At 39.7% G+C, this 15871-nt stretch overlaps 1 protein-coding gene across 5 annotated transcripts in view; it reads left to right on the top strand.

The window, feature by feature from the left end:
- The window catches only part of PIP5K1B (phosphatidylinositol-4-phosphate 5-kinase type 1 beta), a 321872-nt gene that overhangs the window by 230091 nt on the left and 75910 nt on the right, over positions 1-15871 (top strand). For all 5 annotated transcript variants that reach the window (XM_027105737.1, XM_027105735.1, XM_027105733.1 and 2 more), the window contains 2 exons: positions 1201-1356; positions 14513-14657. In XM_027105737.1, coding sequence (XP_026961538.1) covers positions 1201-1356; positions 14513-14657 — 301 coding nt within the window. The remainder of the gene's footprint in view (positions 1-1200; positions 1357-14512; positions 14658-15871) is intronic.

Raw genomic sequence — 15871 nt, 5'->3', positions numbered from 1 at the left:
CAGATGACCACCTGGATAGTTTGAGATAAGGAATGTGGCTGCTGGCTTCCAAATTCTCAAGGCTTCTAAAATGTTATTGATTACAATTATGTTATTATGGTTATAAGACTGCTCACGGGACACATAAACCTTCTCTTCTCTTTAAGTGGAGAGATTGCCCTCTATTCTTTCCTCATTTGTGTGTCCCAGAGTCCTTCTCCAATTAAGTTTTTGCAAGCTGCTGATGGGATGCCCCTGACGAGCAGTGTAATCTAAGCTCTGAGATTCCCAAGGCTGAACACAATCACTGTAATGCATCTGCTGTCAGGTTATCCCTATATGCAAACCTCCAAAGGAAGAGAGACACTGCTAACACCAAGTTCAGGGGAAAGCGTAAAGAGGTCTCAACCTCCCTCTCCCTCTCCCCTCCAATAAAATTCTCCAACAGTGTTGAGCAAGAAGCATGAGTGCAGCATGGAGGAAATATACATGGGGATGGTCTGGCTGCAGCTGAAGCAGCTCCCACTGACCTATCAGAAGTAAAGTCCCAGCCTTCAGTGAGCGTGATTGATGGTGAAGTACACCTGCCTTGGTTCAGGTTCCCAACACATTTCAGAAGTTATACAATGCTGTCTGGACAAAAATCAGGAGTGAATTATACATCTGAAGTAAACATGACCTAGAAAAGACCCAAAGGCAGGAAATTTCAGTGGAAAGTCACTGAAAGAAAAAAGCAACCAGAAGTAACTTGGTTAAATTGGGTAACATGAGTATAAGATTAAACATTGGCATGTTTAGAAATTCCCAGTCCCAAGTTAAAAAAACTGGGGTCATGAGAATTCTCCTTACTTTACCATCTGTGCTTATCGACCCACTCAACCTCTTCCCAGCCCTAGAAAAACATTGCTTGGAGGAGGAAATATAATTCTTCAGCAGCATTTGAATTTCACCTCAAATAAGACTATATTTCAACATCTGGAGAGATATATCAATCCAAATTTATTCTAAGCTATTCTGATTTAAGTCAAATCATTTTGGACAAATAAAATTGCCAAAACATAATATCATCTCCCTTTCCTCATGTATATAAAACAAAGCATCTTGCATCCTACTGAAATAATGACTAAAATCTTAATAAATCATGAGTAAAATTTTAATTTAATAAATATATTCATGTGGTTTTACAATAACTATAATTGTCTCTCCTTTTCCTTTTTCTAGCTTTGAAGGCCTCACCTTCTAAAAAACGGTGCAACTCCATTGCCGCCCTGAAGGCAACCTCACAGGAGATTGTGTCCTCAATTAGCCAGGAATGGAAGGATGAGAAGCGTGATTTGCTGACCGAAGGGCAAAGTTATAGCAGCCTCGATGAAGAAGGTAAAGACATGGAACTTAGAAAAAGAAGAAAAGATAAAAGTTCTTGTGACTTTACTTGTATAAGTAATGTAAACTCACAGTAGAAAAATGAGAAAGTACTTTCTCTAGGAAACAAAGTCTCTTAACTAATTTTTAAAATGATGTTTACAGTATGACACAGTTAATGTAAAATTTTTATAACACATAAACGATACTGTATATGGTTTACGGTAAAAAAAATTAAAACAGACTAAAATATTCAGAAACAAAGATCTATAATTCCACTACCTGAAGGTAACACATGTGAAGGTTTTGGTGTTTTTAGTAGTAGACCTTGGTCTGGGCTTGTATATATATATTTTTCAAACATACACACACATTATATACATATACATACATACACAATGTAACAGTGAATTACCAATTTATTTAGGTCCTCTTTAATGAGTTTAATAAAAGTTTTATAATTTTCTCCTGGCAAGTCATATATTCCTACCTTTTGTTAGATTTATTTCTCAAATGGTTATAGACATAAAGACATAGATACATATTTTCTGTCTTTTCAGGTAATGTGTGTGTATATATATATATATTTTTTTTTTTAAATGACAAAAATGATTTAATGGAGTGGCTGTGGTTTCTGACAAATACCAACCTAAAAGGTCAAACAAAGAGTCATTCCCAAGAGCATCAACTTTGCAGGTTACCCTCAATTAATTTCATCAACCGCCCATCAGAAATCTGTTTCAAAGGCTCTGATGGCCGATCACCATTTGGGCAGACCTTTGGAAAGAAAGCCTCCCGTTTGCTCTGGCTCAATTTCTGCCTGCATCAGGGAACTACAGAAGTTAAATCTGCGCTCAGTAAAAAAGGGCATGTCTGAATCTCAATGATACTTGAGTGTCTGAGAGAAACTCTGTTCTCTATTTCTATTTCACAAAGGACCCATAATGCGTGAAGCTGACAAAGCAGTGATTAAGGCTGAGCTTCCTATAGCCTCAAACAGTGTTGCTTAAATTGGGGATTTGGGGAGGCCACCAAAATCCCACGCAAGTGTTGACCTTTGGCAGAGTTTCTCTTCAGCACCATCCTCCTCTTTTTCTCTGGTGCTGGGGAAGGAGTCTTGGGCTTAGAATGATCTGACATACGTTTATTGAGTGCCTACTATGTGCCAGGCACAGTTTTAGGATCTTGAAATTTGGCTTCAAATCCAAGATCCAGCAGTCCTAGCTATGGAACTAGCTGTGGACCCTTAATATCTGAGCCTCACTTTCCGCATCAGTAACTGGGGCTGATTGTGCTACATTCTTCATGGGGATATTTTGATAATTCACATGGATAATATACAGCATAGAACATGGCACAAAGTAGGTGATCAATAAGTGTTGCATTTAACAGGATCTGTTTCCAATACCCCTGGAAAACTCCTCCCACGTTGGCACCTTTCGAGACTATTCAAAGCTGCCTCATCCAGGTGCACCATATCCTGAGACAATCCAACCACTATCAAACTTTTGCATTAAAGAACATTCTGCAAAACGAATACAATACAGCATTAGTATTATTTAAAGAATGGCTTAATAGGGCACCTTCCCAGAAATGTTTAGGTTTAAACTCCACTCATCCTTTTTTCTTTTAACATCTTTATTGGAGTATAATTGCTTTACAATGGTGTGTTAGTGTCTGCTTTATAACAAAGTGAATCAGCTATACATATACATATATCACCATATCTCCTCCCTCTTGCGTATCCCTCCCACCCTCCCTATCCCACCCCTCTAGGTGGTCACAAAGCACCGAGCTAATCTCCCTGTGCTATGCAGCTGCTTCCCACTAGCTATCTATTTTACATTTGGTAGTGTATATATGTCCATGTCACTCTCTCACTTCGTCCCAGCTTACCCTTCCCCCTCCCCATGTCCTCAAGTCCATTCTCTATGTCTGCGTCTTTATTCCTGTCCTGCCCCTAGGTTCTTCAGAACCTTTTTTTTTTTCTTAGATTCTATATATATGTGTTAGCATATGGTGTTTGTTTTTCTCTTTCTGACTTACTTCACTCTTTATGACAGACTCTAGGTCCATCCACCTCACTACAAATAACAATTTTGTTTCTTTTTATGGCTGAGTAATATTCCATTGTATATATGTGCCACATCTTCTTTATCCATTCATGTTTTGATGGACACCTAGGTTGCTTCCATGTCCTGGCTATTGTAAATAGTGCTGCAATAAACATTGTGGTACATGACTCTTTTTGAATTATGGTTCCCTCAGGGTATATGCCCAGTAGTGGGATTGCTGAGTCCTATGGTAGTTCTATTTTTAGTTTTTTAAGGAACCTACATACTGTTCTCCATAGTGGCTGTATCAATTTACATTCCCACCAACAGTGCAAGAGGGTTCCCTTTTCTCCACATCTTTTCCAGCATTTATTGTTTGAAGACTTTTTGATGATAGCCATTCTGACTGGTGTGAGGTGATACTTCATTGTAGTTTTGATTTGCATTTCTTTAATGATTAGTGATGTTGAGCATTCTTTCATGTGTTTGTTGGCAATCAGTATATCTTCTTCGGAGAAATGTCTATTTAGGTCTTCTGCCCATTTTTGGATTGGGTTGTTTGTTTTTTTGATATTGAGCTGCATGAGCTGCATGTAAATTTTGGAGATTACTCCTTTGTCAGTTGCTTCATTGGCAAATATTTTCTCCCATTCTGAGGGTTGTCTTTTTGTCTTGTTTATGGTTTCCTTTGCTGTGCAAGAGCTTTTAAGTTTCATTAGGTCCCATTTGTTTTTTTGGTTTTTTTTTATTTCCATTTCTCTAGGAGGTGGGTCAAAAAGGATCTTGCTTTGATTTATGTCATAGAGTGTTCTGCCTGTGTTTTCCTCTAAGAGTTTTATAGTGTCTGGCCTTACACTTAGGTCTTCAAATCCATTTTGAGTTTATTTTTGTGTATGGTGTTAGGGAGTGTTCTGATTTCATTCTTTTACATGTACCTGTCCAGTTTTCCCAGCATCACTTATTAAAGAAGCTGTCTTTTCTCCATTGTATAATCTTGCCACCTTTATGGAAAATAAGGTGACCGTATGTGCGTGGGTTTATCTGTGGGCTTTCTGTCCTGTTCCTTTGATCTATATTTCTGTTTTTGTGCCAGTACCATACTGTCTTGATCACTGTAGCTTTGTAGTATAGTCGGAAGTCCAAGAGCCTGATTCCTCCAGCTCCATTTTTCTTTCTCAAGATTGCTTTGGCTATTCGGGGTCTTTTGTGTTTCCATACAAATTGTGAAATTTGTTGTTCTAGTTCTATGAAAAATGCCATTGATAGTTTGATAGGGATCACGTTGAATCTGTAGATTGCTTTGGGTAGTATAGTCATTTTCACAATGTTGATTCTTCCAATCCAAGAACATGGTATACCTCTCCATCTGTTTGTATCATCTTTAATTTCTTTCATCAGTGTCCTATATTTTTCTGCATACAGGTCTTTGGTCTCCTTAGGTAGGTTTATTCCTAGGTATTTTATTCCTTTTATTGCTATGGTAAATGGGAGTGTTTCCTTAGTTTCTCCTTCAGATTTTTCATCATTAGTGTATAGGAATGCAAGAGATTTCTGTGCATTAATTTTGTATCCTGCTACTTTACCAAATCCATTGATTAGCTCTAGTAGTTTTCTGGTGGCATCTTTAGGATTCTCTATGTATAGCATCATGTCATCTGCAAACAGTGACAGCTTTACTTCTTCTTTTCTGATTTGGATTCCTTTTATTTCTTTCTCGTCTCTGATTGCTGTTGCTAAAACTTCCGAAACTATGTTGAATAGTAGTGGTGAGAGTGGACAACCTTGTCTTGTTCCTGATCTTAGTGGAAATGATTTCAGTTTTACACCATTCAGTTTTTCACCATTGAGAACGATGTTAGCTGTGCGTTTGTCATATATGGCCTTTATTATGTTGAGGTAAGTTCCCTCTGTGCCTACTTTCTGGAGGGTTTTTATCATAAATGGGTGTTGAATTTTGTCAAAAGCTTTCTCTGCATCTATTGAGTTGATCATATGGTATTTCTCCTTCAATTTGTTAATATGGTTTATCACATGATTGATTTGCGTATAATGAAGAATCCTTGCATTCCTGGGATAAACCCCACTTGATCATGGTGTATGATCCTTTTAATCTGCTGTTAGATTCTGTTTGCTAGCATTTTGTTGAGGATTTTTGCATCTATGTTCATCAGTGATATTGGCCTGTAGTTTTCTTTCTTTGTGACATCTTTGCCGATTTTGGTATCAGGCAGATGGTGGCCTCGTAGAATGAGTTTGGGAGGGTTCCTCCCTCTGCTATATTTTGGAAGAGTTTGAGAAGGATAGTTGTTAGCTCTTCTCTAAATGTTTGATAGAATTCGCCTGCGAAGCCATCTGGTCCTGGGCTTTTGTTTGTTGGAAGATTTTTAATCACAGTGTCAATTTCAGTTATTGGTCTGTTTATATTTTCTATTTTTTCCTGGTTCAGTCTCGGAAGGTTGTGCCTTTCTAAGAATTTGTCCATTTCATCCAGGTTGTCCTTTTTATTGGCATATAGTTGCTTGTAGTAATCTCCCCTGATCTTTGTATTTCTGCAGTGTCAGTTGTTACTTCTCCTTTTTCATTTCTAATTTTGTTGATTTGAGTCTTCTCCCTTTTTTTCTTGATGAGTCTGGCTAATGGTTTATCAATTTTGTTTATCTTCTCAAAGAACCAGCTTTTAGTTTTATTGATCTTTGCTATTGTTTCCTTCTTTTCTTTTCATTTTTTTCTGATCTGATCATTATGCTTTCTTTCCTTCTGCTAACTTTGGGGTTTTTTTATTCTACTTTCTCTAATTGCTTTAGGTGTAAGGTAGGTTGTTTATTTGAGATGTTTCTTGTTTCCTGAGGTAAGATTATATTGCTATAAACTTCCCTCTTAGAACTGCTTTTGCTGCATCCCATAGGTTTTGGGTCGTTGTGTTTTCATTGTCATTTGTTTCTAGGTATTTTTTGATTTCCTCTTTGATTTCTTCAGTGATCTCTTGGTTATTTAGTAGTATACTGTTTAGCATCCATGTGTTTGTATTTTTTACACATTTTTTTCCTGTGATTGCTATCTAGTCTCATAGTGTTGTGGTCAGAAAAGATTCTTGATACGATTTCAATTTTCTTAAATTTACCAAGGCTTGATTTGTGACCCAAGATATGATCTATCCTGGAGAATGTTCCGTGAGCACTTGAGAAGAAAGTGTATTCTGTGTAGAGAATGGACTTGAGGACACGGGGAGGAGGAAGGGTAAGCTGGGACGAAGTGAGAGAGTGGCATGGACTTATATATACTAACAAATGTAAAATAGATAGCTAGTGGGAAGCAGCTGCATAGCACAGGGAGATCAGCTCAGTGCTTTGTGAGCACAGGGGTGGGATAGGGAGGGTGGGAGGGAGACTCAAGGGGGAGGAGATATGAGGATATATGTATATGTATAGCTGATTCACTTTGTTATAAAGCAGAAACTAACACACCATTGTAAAGCAATTATACTCCAATAAAGATGTTAAAAAGTAAAAGAAAGTGCATTCTTTTGTTTTTGGATGGAATGTCCTATTAATATCAGTTAAGTCCATTTTGTTTAATGTGTCATTTAAAGCTTGTGTTTCCTTATTTTCATTTGGGATGATCTGTCCATTGGTGAAAATGGAGTGTTAAAGTCCCCTACTATGATTGTGTTATTGTTGATTTCTGCTTTTATGGCTGTTAGCATTTGCCTTATATATTGAGGTGCTCCTATGTTGGCTGCATAAATATTTACAATTGTTATATCTTCTTCTTGGATTGATCCCTTGATCATGATGTAGTGGCCTTTTTTGTCTCTTGTAATAGTCTTTATATTAAAGTCTATATTGTCTGATATGAGAATTGCTACTCCAGCTTCTTTTGATTTCCACTTGCATGGAATATCTTTTTCTGTCCCTTCACTTTCAGTCTGAATGTGTCCCTAGGCCTGAAGTGGGTCTCTTTCATATGTACGGGTCTTGTTTTTGTATCCATTCATCCAGTCTATGTCTTGGTTGGAGCATTTAATCCATTTACATTTAAGGTAATTATTGATATGTATGTTCCTATTACCATTTTCTGAATTGTTTTGTGTTTGTTATTGTAGGTCTTTTCCTTCTCTTGGTTTCCTGCCTAGAGAAGTTCCTGTAGCATTTGTGGTAAAGCTGGTTTGGTGGTGCTGAATTCTCTTAGCTTTTGCTTGTCTGTAAAGGTTTTAATTTCTCTGTCAAATCTGAATGAGATGCTTGCTGGGTAGAGTAATCTTGGTTGTTAGTTTTTCCCTTTCATCACTTTAAATATGTCCTGCCACTCCCTTCTGTCTTGCAGAGTTTCTGCTGAAAGATCAGCTGTTACCTTATGGGGATTCCTTTGTATGTTATTTGTTGTTTTTCCCTTGCTGCTTTTAATATTTTTTCTTTGTATTTAATTTTTGAAAGTTTGATTAATATGTATCTTTGGATGTTTCTTCTTGGATTTATCCTGTATGGGACTCTCTGTGCTACCTGGACTTGTTTAAGTATTTCCTTTCCCATATTAGGGAAGTTTTCAACTATAATCTCTTCAAATATTTTCTCAGTCCCTTTCTTTTTCTCTTCTTCTTCTGAGACCCCTATAATTCGAATGTTGGTGTGTTTAATGTTGTCCCAGAGGTCTCTGAGACTGTCCTCAATTCTTTTTTCTTTATTCTGCTCTTCAGTACTTATTTCCACTATTTTATCTTCCAGGTCATTTATCCGTTCTTCTGCTTCAGTTATTCTGCTATTGATCCCTTCCAGAGAATTTTTAATTTCATTTATTGTGTTGTTCATCATTATTTGTTTGCTCTTTAGTTCTTCTAGACCCTTGTTAAACATTTCTTGTATTTATTCTATTTCCAAGATTTTGGATCATCTTTACTGTCATTAGTCTGAATTCTTTTTCAGGTAGACTGCCTATTTCCTCTTCATTTGTTTAGTCTGGTGAGTTTTTACCTTACTCTTTCATCTGCTGTGTGTTTCTCTGTCTTCTCATTTTGCTTCACTTACTTCGTTTGGGGTCTCCTTTTCACAGGCTGCAGGTTCGTAGTTCCCGTTGTTTTTGGTGTCTGTCCCCAGTGACTAAGGTTGGTTCAGTGGGTTGTGTAGGCTTCCTGGTGGAGGGGCTAGTCCTTGTGTTCTGGTGGATGAGGCTGGATCTTGTCTTTCTGGTGGGCAGGACCACATCCAGTGGTGTGTTTTGGGGTGTCTGTGACCTTATTATGATTTTAGGCATCCTCTCTGCTAATGGGTGGGGTTGTGTTCCTGTCTTGCTAGGTTGGCATAGGGTGTCCATCACTGTAACTTGCTGGTCAACGAGTGGAGCTGGGTCTTAGCATTGAGATGGAGATATCTGGGAGAGCTTTCGCTGCTTGATACTACGTACAGCAGGGAGGTCACTGGTGGACCAGTGTCCTGAACTCGGCTCTCCCACCTCAGAGGCACAGGCCTGATATCCGGCTGGAGCACCAAGACCCTGTCAGCCACACGGCTCAGAAGAAAAGGGAGAAGAAAAGAAAGAAATAAAAAAATAAAAAATAAAATTATTAAAATAAAAAATTTAAAAATTATTAAAAATTAAACAGTAATAAAAAAAGAAAATAAATAAAGAAGGAGCAACCAAACCGAAAACAAATCCACCAATGATAACAAGTGCTAAAAAGTATACTTAAAAAAAAAAAAGACAGAACCATAGGACAAATGGTAAAAGCAAAGCTATACAGACAAGATCACAGAAAGAAGCATACACATACCCACACACAAAAAGAGAAAAAGGAAATATATATATATATCTATATTAAGAAGAAAAAGGAAGAGAGCAACCAAATCAATAAAAAAACTATCAGTGATAATAAACTCTAAATACTAAACTAAGATAAACATAAAACCAGAAACAAATTAGTTGCAGAAAGCAAACCCCAAGTCTACAGTTGCTCCCAAAGTCCACTGCCTTGATTTTGGGATGATTCATTGTCTATTCAGGTATTCCAGTGTTGCAGGGTACATCAAGTTGATTTTGGAGGTTTAATCCACTGCTCCTGAAACTGCTGGGGAAATTTCTCTTTCTCTTCCTTCTTCGCACAACTCCTGGGGTTCAGCTTTGGATTTGGGCCCACCTCTGCGTGTAGGTTGCCTGAGGGCGTCTGTTCTTCACTCAGACAGGGCGGGGTTAAAGGAGCAGCTGATTCGGGGGCTCCGGCTCACTCCGGTCGGCGTGAGGGGTACAGATGCAGGGCGAGCCTGCGGCGTGGGAGGGAGGGGTACAGATGCAGGGCGAGCCTGCGGCAGCAGAGGCCAGCATGACATTGCACCAGCCTGAGGCTTGCTGTGCGTTCTCCCAGGGAAGTTGTCCCTGGATCATGGGACCCTGGCAGTGGCGGGCTGCACAGGCTCCCAGGAGGAGAGGTGTGGATAGTGACCTGTGCATGCACACAGGCTTCTTGGTGGCTCCAGTATTAGCCTTAGCGTGTCATGCCTGTCTCTGGGGTCCACGCTGATAGCTATGGCTCGCGCCCGTCTCTGGAGCTCGTTTAGGTGGTGCTCTGAATCCCCTCTTCTCGCGCACCCCGAAACAATGGTCTCTTGCCTCTTCGGCAGGTCCAGACTTTTTCCCAGACTCCCTCCCGGCTAGCCGTGGCGCACTAACCCCCTGCAGGCTGTGTTCGCACCGCCAACCCCAGTCCTCTCCCTGCGCTGTGACCGAAGCCCGATCCTCAGCTCCCAGCCCCGCCCACCCCGGCGGGTGAGCAGACAAGCCTCCCGGGCTGGTGAGTGCTGGTCGGCACCCATCTTCTGTGCGGGAATCTCTCCACTTTACCCTCCGCACCCCTGTTGCTGCGCTCTCCTCCACGGCCCCGAAGCTCCCCCACTCCGCCACCCGCAGTCTCCGCCCGCGAAGGGGCTTCCTAGTGTGCGGGAACCTTTCCTTCTTCACAGCTCCCTCCCACTGGTGCAGGTCCCGTCCCTATTCTTTTGTCTGTGTTTTTCCTTTTTTCTTTAGCCCTACCCAGGTACATGGGGAGTTTCTTGCCTTTTGGGAGGTCTGAGGTCTTCTGCCAGCATTCAGTAGGTGTTCTGTAGGAGTCGTTCCACATGTAGAAGTGTTTCTGATGTATTTGTGGGGAGGAGGGTGATCTCCATGTTTTACTCCTCCACCATCTTGAAGGTCTCTCCCCAGGTAGTATATTTTTAAGGTTTGGTTTTTCTGGCTGTTTGTTGCTACTGCATAGATCTCACATCTTTTTTTCTTTCTTTCTTACTTGCTAACTAGGACTTCTGGTAGAATGACGAATAGAAGTAGTGATTGTGGGCGGCCTTGCCTCGTCCTGATTTTAAAGGGAATGCTTCTCGTGTTTCACTGCTGAGAAAGAATTTTGCTGTATTTGATGCCCAGAATCAAGTCAAGAAAGTTTCTTTTTATTCCTAGTTTCTAAAGTTTTTATCAGGAATGAGTGTTGCATTTTATCAAATATTTTCCTCTATCGAGTTGATCATTTGGATTTTCTCTTCTAATCCTATAAGAGGAAGTGACATTTTAGATTTTATTATCAGTATATTCTTTTGGGAATGCCAGCATCTCCCGAAAATTTCTTTTATTTCCTGTAGAAGATTAGATCTCTTCTGGGATTTTTCTTTTCCTCAGTCTTCAGAACAGTGTGTTCATCCTTTTCCCTTCTGCAGCACTTTTCCATATCTGTCATGTTGGGTTTCTTTCTCAGCTTATAAACCAACTTTTATGCAGATTTGGTGATTTCAGCTGGAGTTACTGAATTGCCCTTGCTCCTCTCTCTGAGTGATGGCTCCAGTTTCTGACAGGCGTCCACCTCTTTCCCTAAACTTCCCTGCATTGGCATCTCCCTACCACACTGCCTAATTTTCTAGGATAAACTTATTTTTAAACTGTGATAGTTGAACTTTCAAATAGTGTGCTCAATATGACTTCTATCAGCTATCCCTCAGTAAAAATGTATATATTGCTTCTAAAGTTGAAGCCATGAGTCCAGTCGTTAATCTTAGGGTTAAGTATAATAAATACACTACACAGCATCTAGAAAGTCTGGAAACATAAGAAGCAGTGCACACATTATGCTTTCTTCAACTGAACTATTGGACTCATTGCTTTAGATCTAAAGGTACTTCACCAGAAAAAGTCTCTGAAGGTTGAAGAAAAACCTATTGAACATATTCTTTGAAACTGTTAACGTACTATTTTTAAATGAGTTTATCTTGACAATTCTCTGCATCTACAAGGTTTGCTGCAAGGTTCGGCCTTTCTGTAATGCTCTATACTTGGGGACTTCCCCTTTCGTAATGCACCAAGTTATTACCAAATTTCCCTCCAGTTTTTAACCATTTGTCTTCTATCATTCTCAGTATGTCTGGGTTGTATTAGTTTCCTTTTGCCATGTGACAAATTACCAGAAAGTTAGTTAGCAGCTTATTATAACCTCCATTTATTAGCTCACGGTTCTATAAGTCAGAAGACTAGCAAGGCTTACCTGCGTTCTCTGACACAGCTTTTCAGGGTCTCAAAAACTGGGATCAAGGTGTCAGCTGGCTGAGTTCTCATCTGGAGTTTCTGGAGAAGAATCCTCCTCCAAGCTCATCCTGATGTTGGCAGAATTCACTTCCTTGCAGTTGTAGAGCTGAAGTCCCATGTCATTGCTGTCTAACAGCTGTGGGCCAGGCTCAGCCCCTAGAGAGCATCCTCATTCCTTTCCATGCAGCCCCCCTCCATCTTCAGACGGGGAATTTCTTGCAGGTCAATCCCCCTTACACTTGGAATCTCTGCCATTACCATCTCTGACCTCTAGACACAAATTTAAAGGGCTCACATGACTAGGCCAGGCTCACCTGAATAATATTCCCTTTGACTAACTCACAGTTAACTGATTAGTAGCCTTAATTACATCTGCAAGATTCCTTTTGCCACATAAGATAAAATAATCACAGGAGTAATACCTCATCCTTCTCACAGCTTCCACCCACACTCAAAGGGAGATTATACAAGGGTGCAGGTCATTGAGAGTCATCCTAGGATTCTGCCCACCACACTAGTTATTTTAAAAAACTGAAGAGTATGGGCACATAAGGGAACAGTTCTCTACTTCAAAGAACTGTTCCTAAGGGTCAGCTACCCAGTGTCTGGGTGCTGTCTGACCTGGGCCCGAGTCACTGGACAGGTAGTGTTTTTCTGTATTCTGTCCCTCAGCGAGCCTCTGGTTTATGAAATCAGGCTGAGGATGCCCAAGACCTGAGTCTGCATTAGTTGTTCTCAGTCTAGCTCTATCTGCCTTATATTTAGTAGTGATTGATTGGAATCTGATGTGAGGTTATTTTTCAGATTCAGTTTTCTATGTTACTGAGAGTTTTCATATTTTTCTCTGTATTTAATGAGAAGGTGGGATCAAGTATATATATTTTGGGGGGGGATCAAGTATATTGAAGATTGCTAGCCAACTGTCATATTGAAGCCTTTCTGATTTTTGCATGTTGAGCATGTTGTCACTTGTGTTTTCATATGATTATCATCTGTTATTCATCATGGCAGTTCTTTATTTTGATCTGAATCGGATGCAGAGCTGCAGCATCTCATACATTTTAATGTGTGTCTGGATTCCTAGTCCAGAGTCCAGGCCTTCTGTGCTTGCCCCCTTCTCCCTCCATGCCTCGCCCCACCTCTCCATCTATATCCCTCCAAGTCCAAAATCCAAACCTCACACTCACATGATAGTGCCTATTAGGATCAATTTCCATTCGTTCACTTCCTGACAGTACATAATTTTGAGCCTATTGTGCCTATAAAGGAATACAAGAAACACTGTAAGGTTATATTGTATTTATTATCATCTGTTTTAGTTTAGTTTGGGGAAGTGATTAAAAAGAATCCACAGTACAGCGTGGTGACACGAGCTAATAATACTGTATGGCATATTTGAAAGTTGCTAAGAGAGGAGATCTTAAAAATGCTCATCACCAGAGAAAAATGCTGTAACTGTGGTGATAGGACGTTAATTCAACTTACTGTGATGATCAGTTCACAATATATACATAAGTCTAATCACTAAGTTGTATACCGTAAAAGTAATACATTGTTATAGGTCAGCTATAGTTCCATAAAATTATATAATGTCTCCACTGGTGAAAAATAAATCAGCTTGAGCCCAACTATAGAACTTTAAAGACAGGATTCATCCACAGTGTTCTGTCTCTGGGAACGTGCTTGTCTCTTTTTAAAGGAGCTCTGTTCTGTGTGGCTGGACCTTTAAACAAAATACTATCTCTGACAAGCTGACCAATAATGAATGTGAATTTGTCCAAAGTTTAGGATAAGATGATTAAAAATGATCCAGAAAAAAAAAAAAAAAATCCAGATTCAACCCTCAAAAAAAAAAAAAAATCCACATAGAGAGAGTAGGCAGAGTCACTGCTCAGCCTTGACTGTTCCACTTTCCTGATGAGGGAGGGCTCTTGCATAAGTATTTTCATAGGTACCTACATTTTAAAGAAAAATAAGAGTTTTTCTCATTTTTAAAAAGGCAGCCTTGCTGTTAGAATATAATGTCAAGAAGAGCTGTGGATAATTTTCAAAGATGTATGTGGGCTCAAACAGGGTTAAGGTATAGCTGGCTGTTAGTCTGTGAAGCATTTGTTTCTTGGCTGTTAACAAGTCTGAGTTCTTAGATCTGCACTGAGAATCACAGATATGGGCATAGCCTCGGGAGAGGAAAGCAAGTTCACTCTCTGTTTATACATTTGCCAATCATCCTTTTAATCTCTGTCGAATTATCTCCTTAAGCTCCTAGGAGCTTTTTATGTCATCTTTCGAGAAACAGTAAATCACTTTATTAGGTTTTTAAAAGAACATTCATAATGGCATTTCCATAAGCCATTTTGTAAATTAATGCAGTTTCCTTTCTGTTTTACCTGTTTGCAAGAAGCTGTTTTACATTTCTGCTGTAGTTCAGAAGAGCACAGTTATTTCCTAATTTAATTTGCAGCCTGGTATGTAGAATGAATGCCTTTGACTCATTTAAATTATTATATACACTAAAGCAGCATTTCTTACCGAGATTCATGAGTGTTTGTTTGCTTTTTGTCACCCAGCATTGGGATCCCGACACAGACCAGACCTGGTGCCTAGCACTCCATCGCTGTTTGAAGCTGCTTCCTTGGCGACCACAATTTCATCTTCTTCCTTGTACGTCAATGAACATTATCCACACGACAGGACCACGCTTTATTCAAGCAGGTAATACTTAGTGCAATCAAACTACCAGTCGGCTATTACCACACTAACATCACAGCTAGCCAGTATCTCTGAATGAGAACAAGTCATCCCTAACAACCAGGATGGGACCGTCACCTGCCCTGTAAGAGAAAGAGAGAAAATGCTGGATATTTACTGTGACAGCAGGGAAAACCCTCCTGATTTTTCTGTACGGTTAATCATTATGTCCTGTAGAAACTATGTACTTTGTGGAAGAAGATGAATCTTTCATCATTTTTATTTTAATAATCGTATGAGTGGATTTTTTAAGCAAGCGCTCCTGGTTAATGTTTACACAAATAGCTACAAAGTATCTGAATATTTTCTTTCCGTATGAGTGACCTTAGTAACTACTGACAGATAGAATAACAGCCCCCACAGATCGTGCACAGTCTAATCCCTGGTATCTGTGACGCTGTTACCTTATAGAGCAAAAGGGGCTTTTTTTTAAAAAATTTTTTAAACATCTTTATTGGAGTATAATTGCTTTGCAATGTTGTGTTAGTTTCTGCTGCATATCAAAGTGAATCAGCTGTACGTATACATATATCCCCATATCCCCTCCCTCTCATGCCTCCCTCCCTCCCACGCTCCCTATCCCATCCCTCTAGGTGGTCACAAAGCACCGAGCTGATCTCCCTGTGCTATGCGGCTGCTTCCCACTAGCTATCTGTTTTACATTTGGTAGTGTATATATGTCCATGCCACTCTCTCACTTTGTCCCAGCTTACCCTTCCCCCTCCCCGTGTCCTCAAGTCCATTCTCTACATCTGCGTCTTTATTCCTGTCCTGCCCCTGGGTTCTTCAGAACCATATATTTTTTTTTTTTTTTAGATTCCATATATATGTGTTAGCATACGGTATTTGTTTTTCTCTTTCTGACTTACTTCACTCTGTAGGACAGACTCTAGGTCCATCCACCTCACTACAAATAACTCAGTTGCGTTTCTTTTTGTGGCTGAGTAATATTCCATTGTATATATGTGCCACATCTTCTTTATCCATTCAACTGTCGATGGACACTTAGGTTGTTTCCAAGTCCTGGCTATTGTAAATGGAGCTGCAGTGAACATTGTGGTACATGACTCTTTTTGAATTATGGTTTTCTCAGGGTATATGCCCAGTAGTGGGATTGCTGGGTCATATGGTAGTTCTGTTTTTAGCTTTTTAAGGCAACTCCATACTGTTCTCCATAG

This window comes from Aethalodelphis obliquidens, unplaced genomic scaffold, assembly GCF_003676395.1.
Source record: "Aethalodelphis obliquidens isolate GAN/ISIS:26980383/991018 unplaced genomic scaffold, ASM367639v1 scaffold7, whole genome shotgun sequence".
Classification (NCBI taxonomy): domain Eukaryota; kingdom Metazoa; phylum Chordata; class Mammalia; order Artiodactyla; family Delphinidae; genus Aethalodelphis; species Aethalodelphis obliquidens.
The sequence above is the reverse complement of the archived record's forward strand: the minus strand, read 5'-3'. Positions and strand labels throughout refer to the sequence as shown.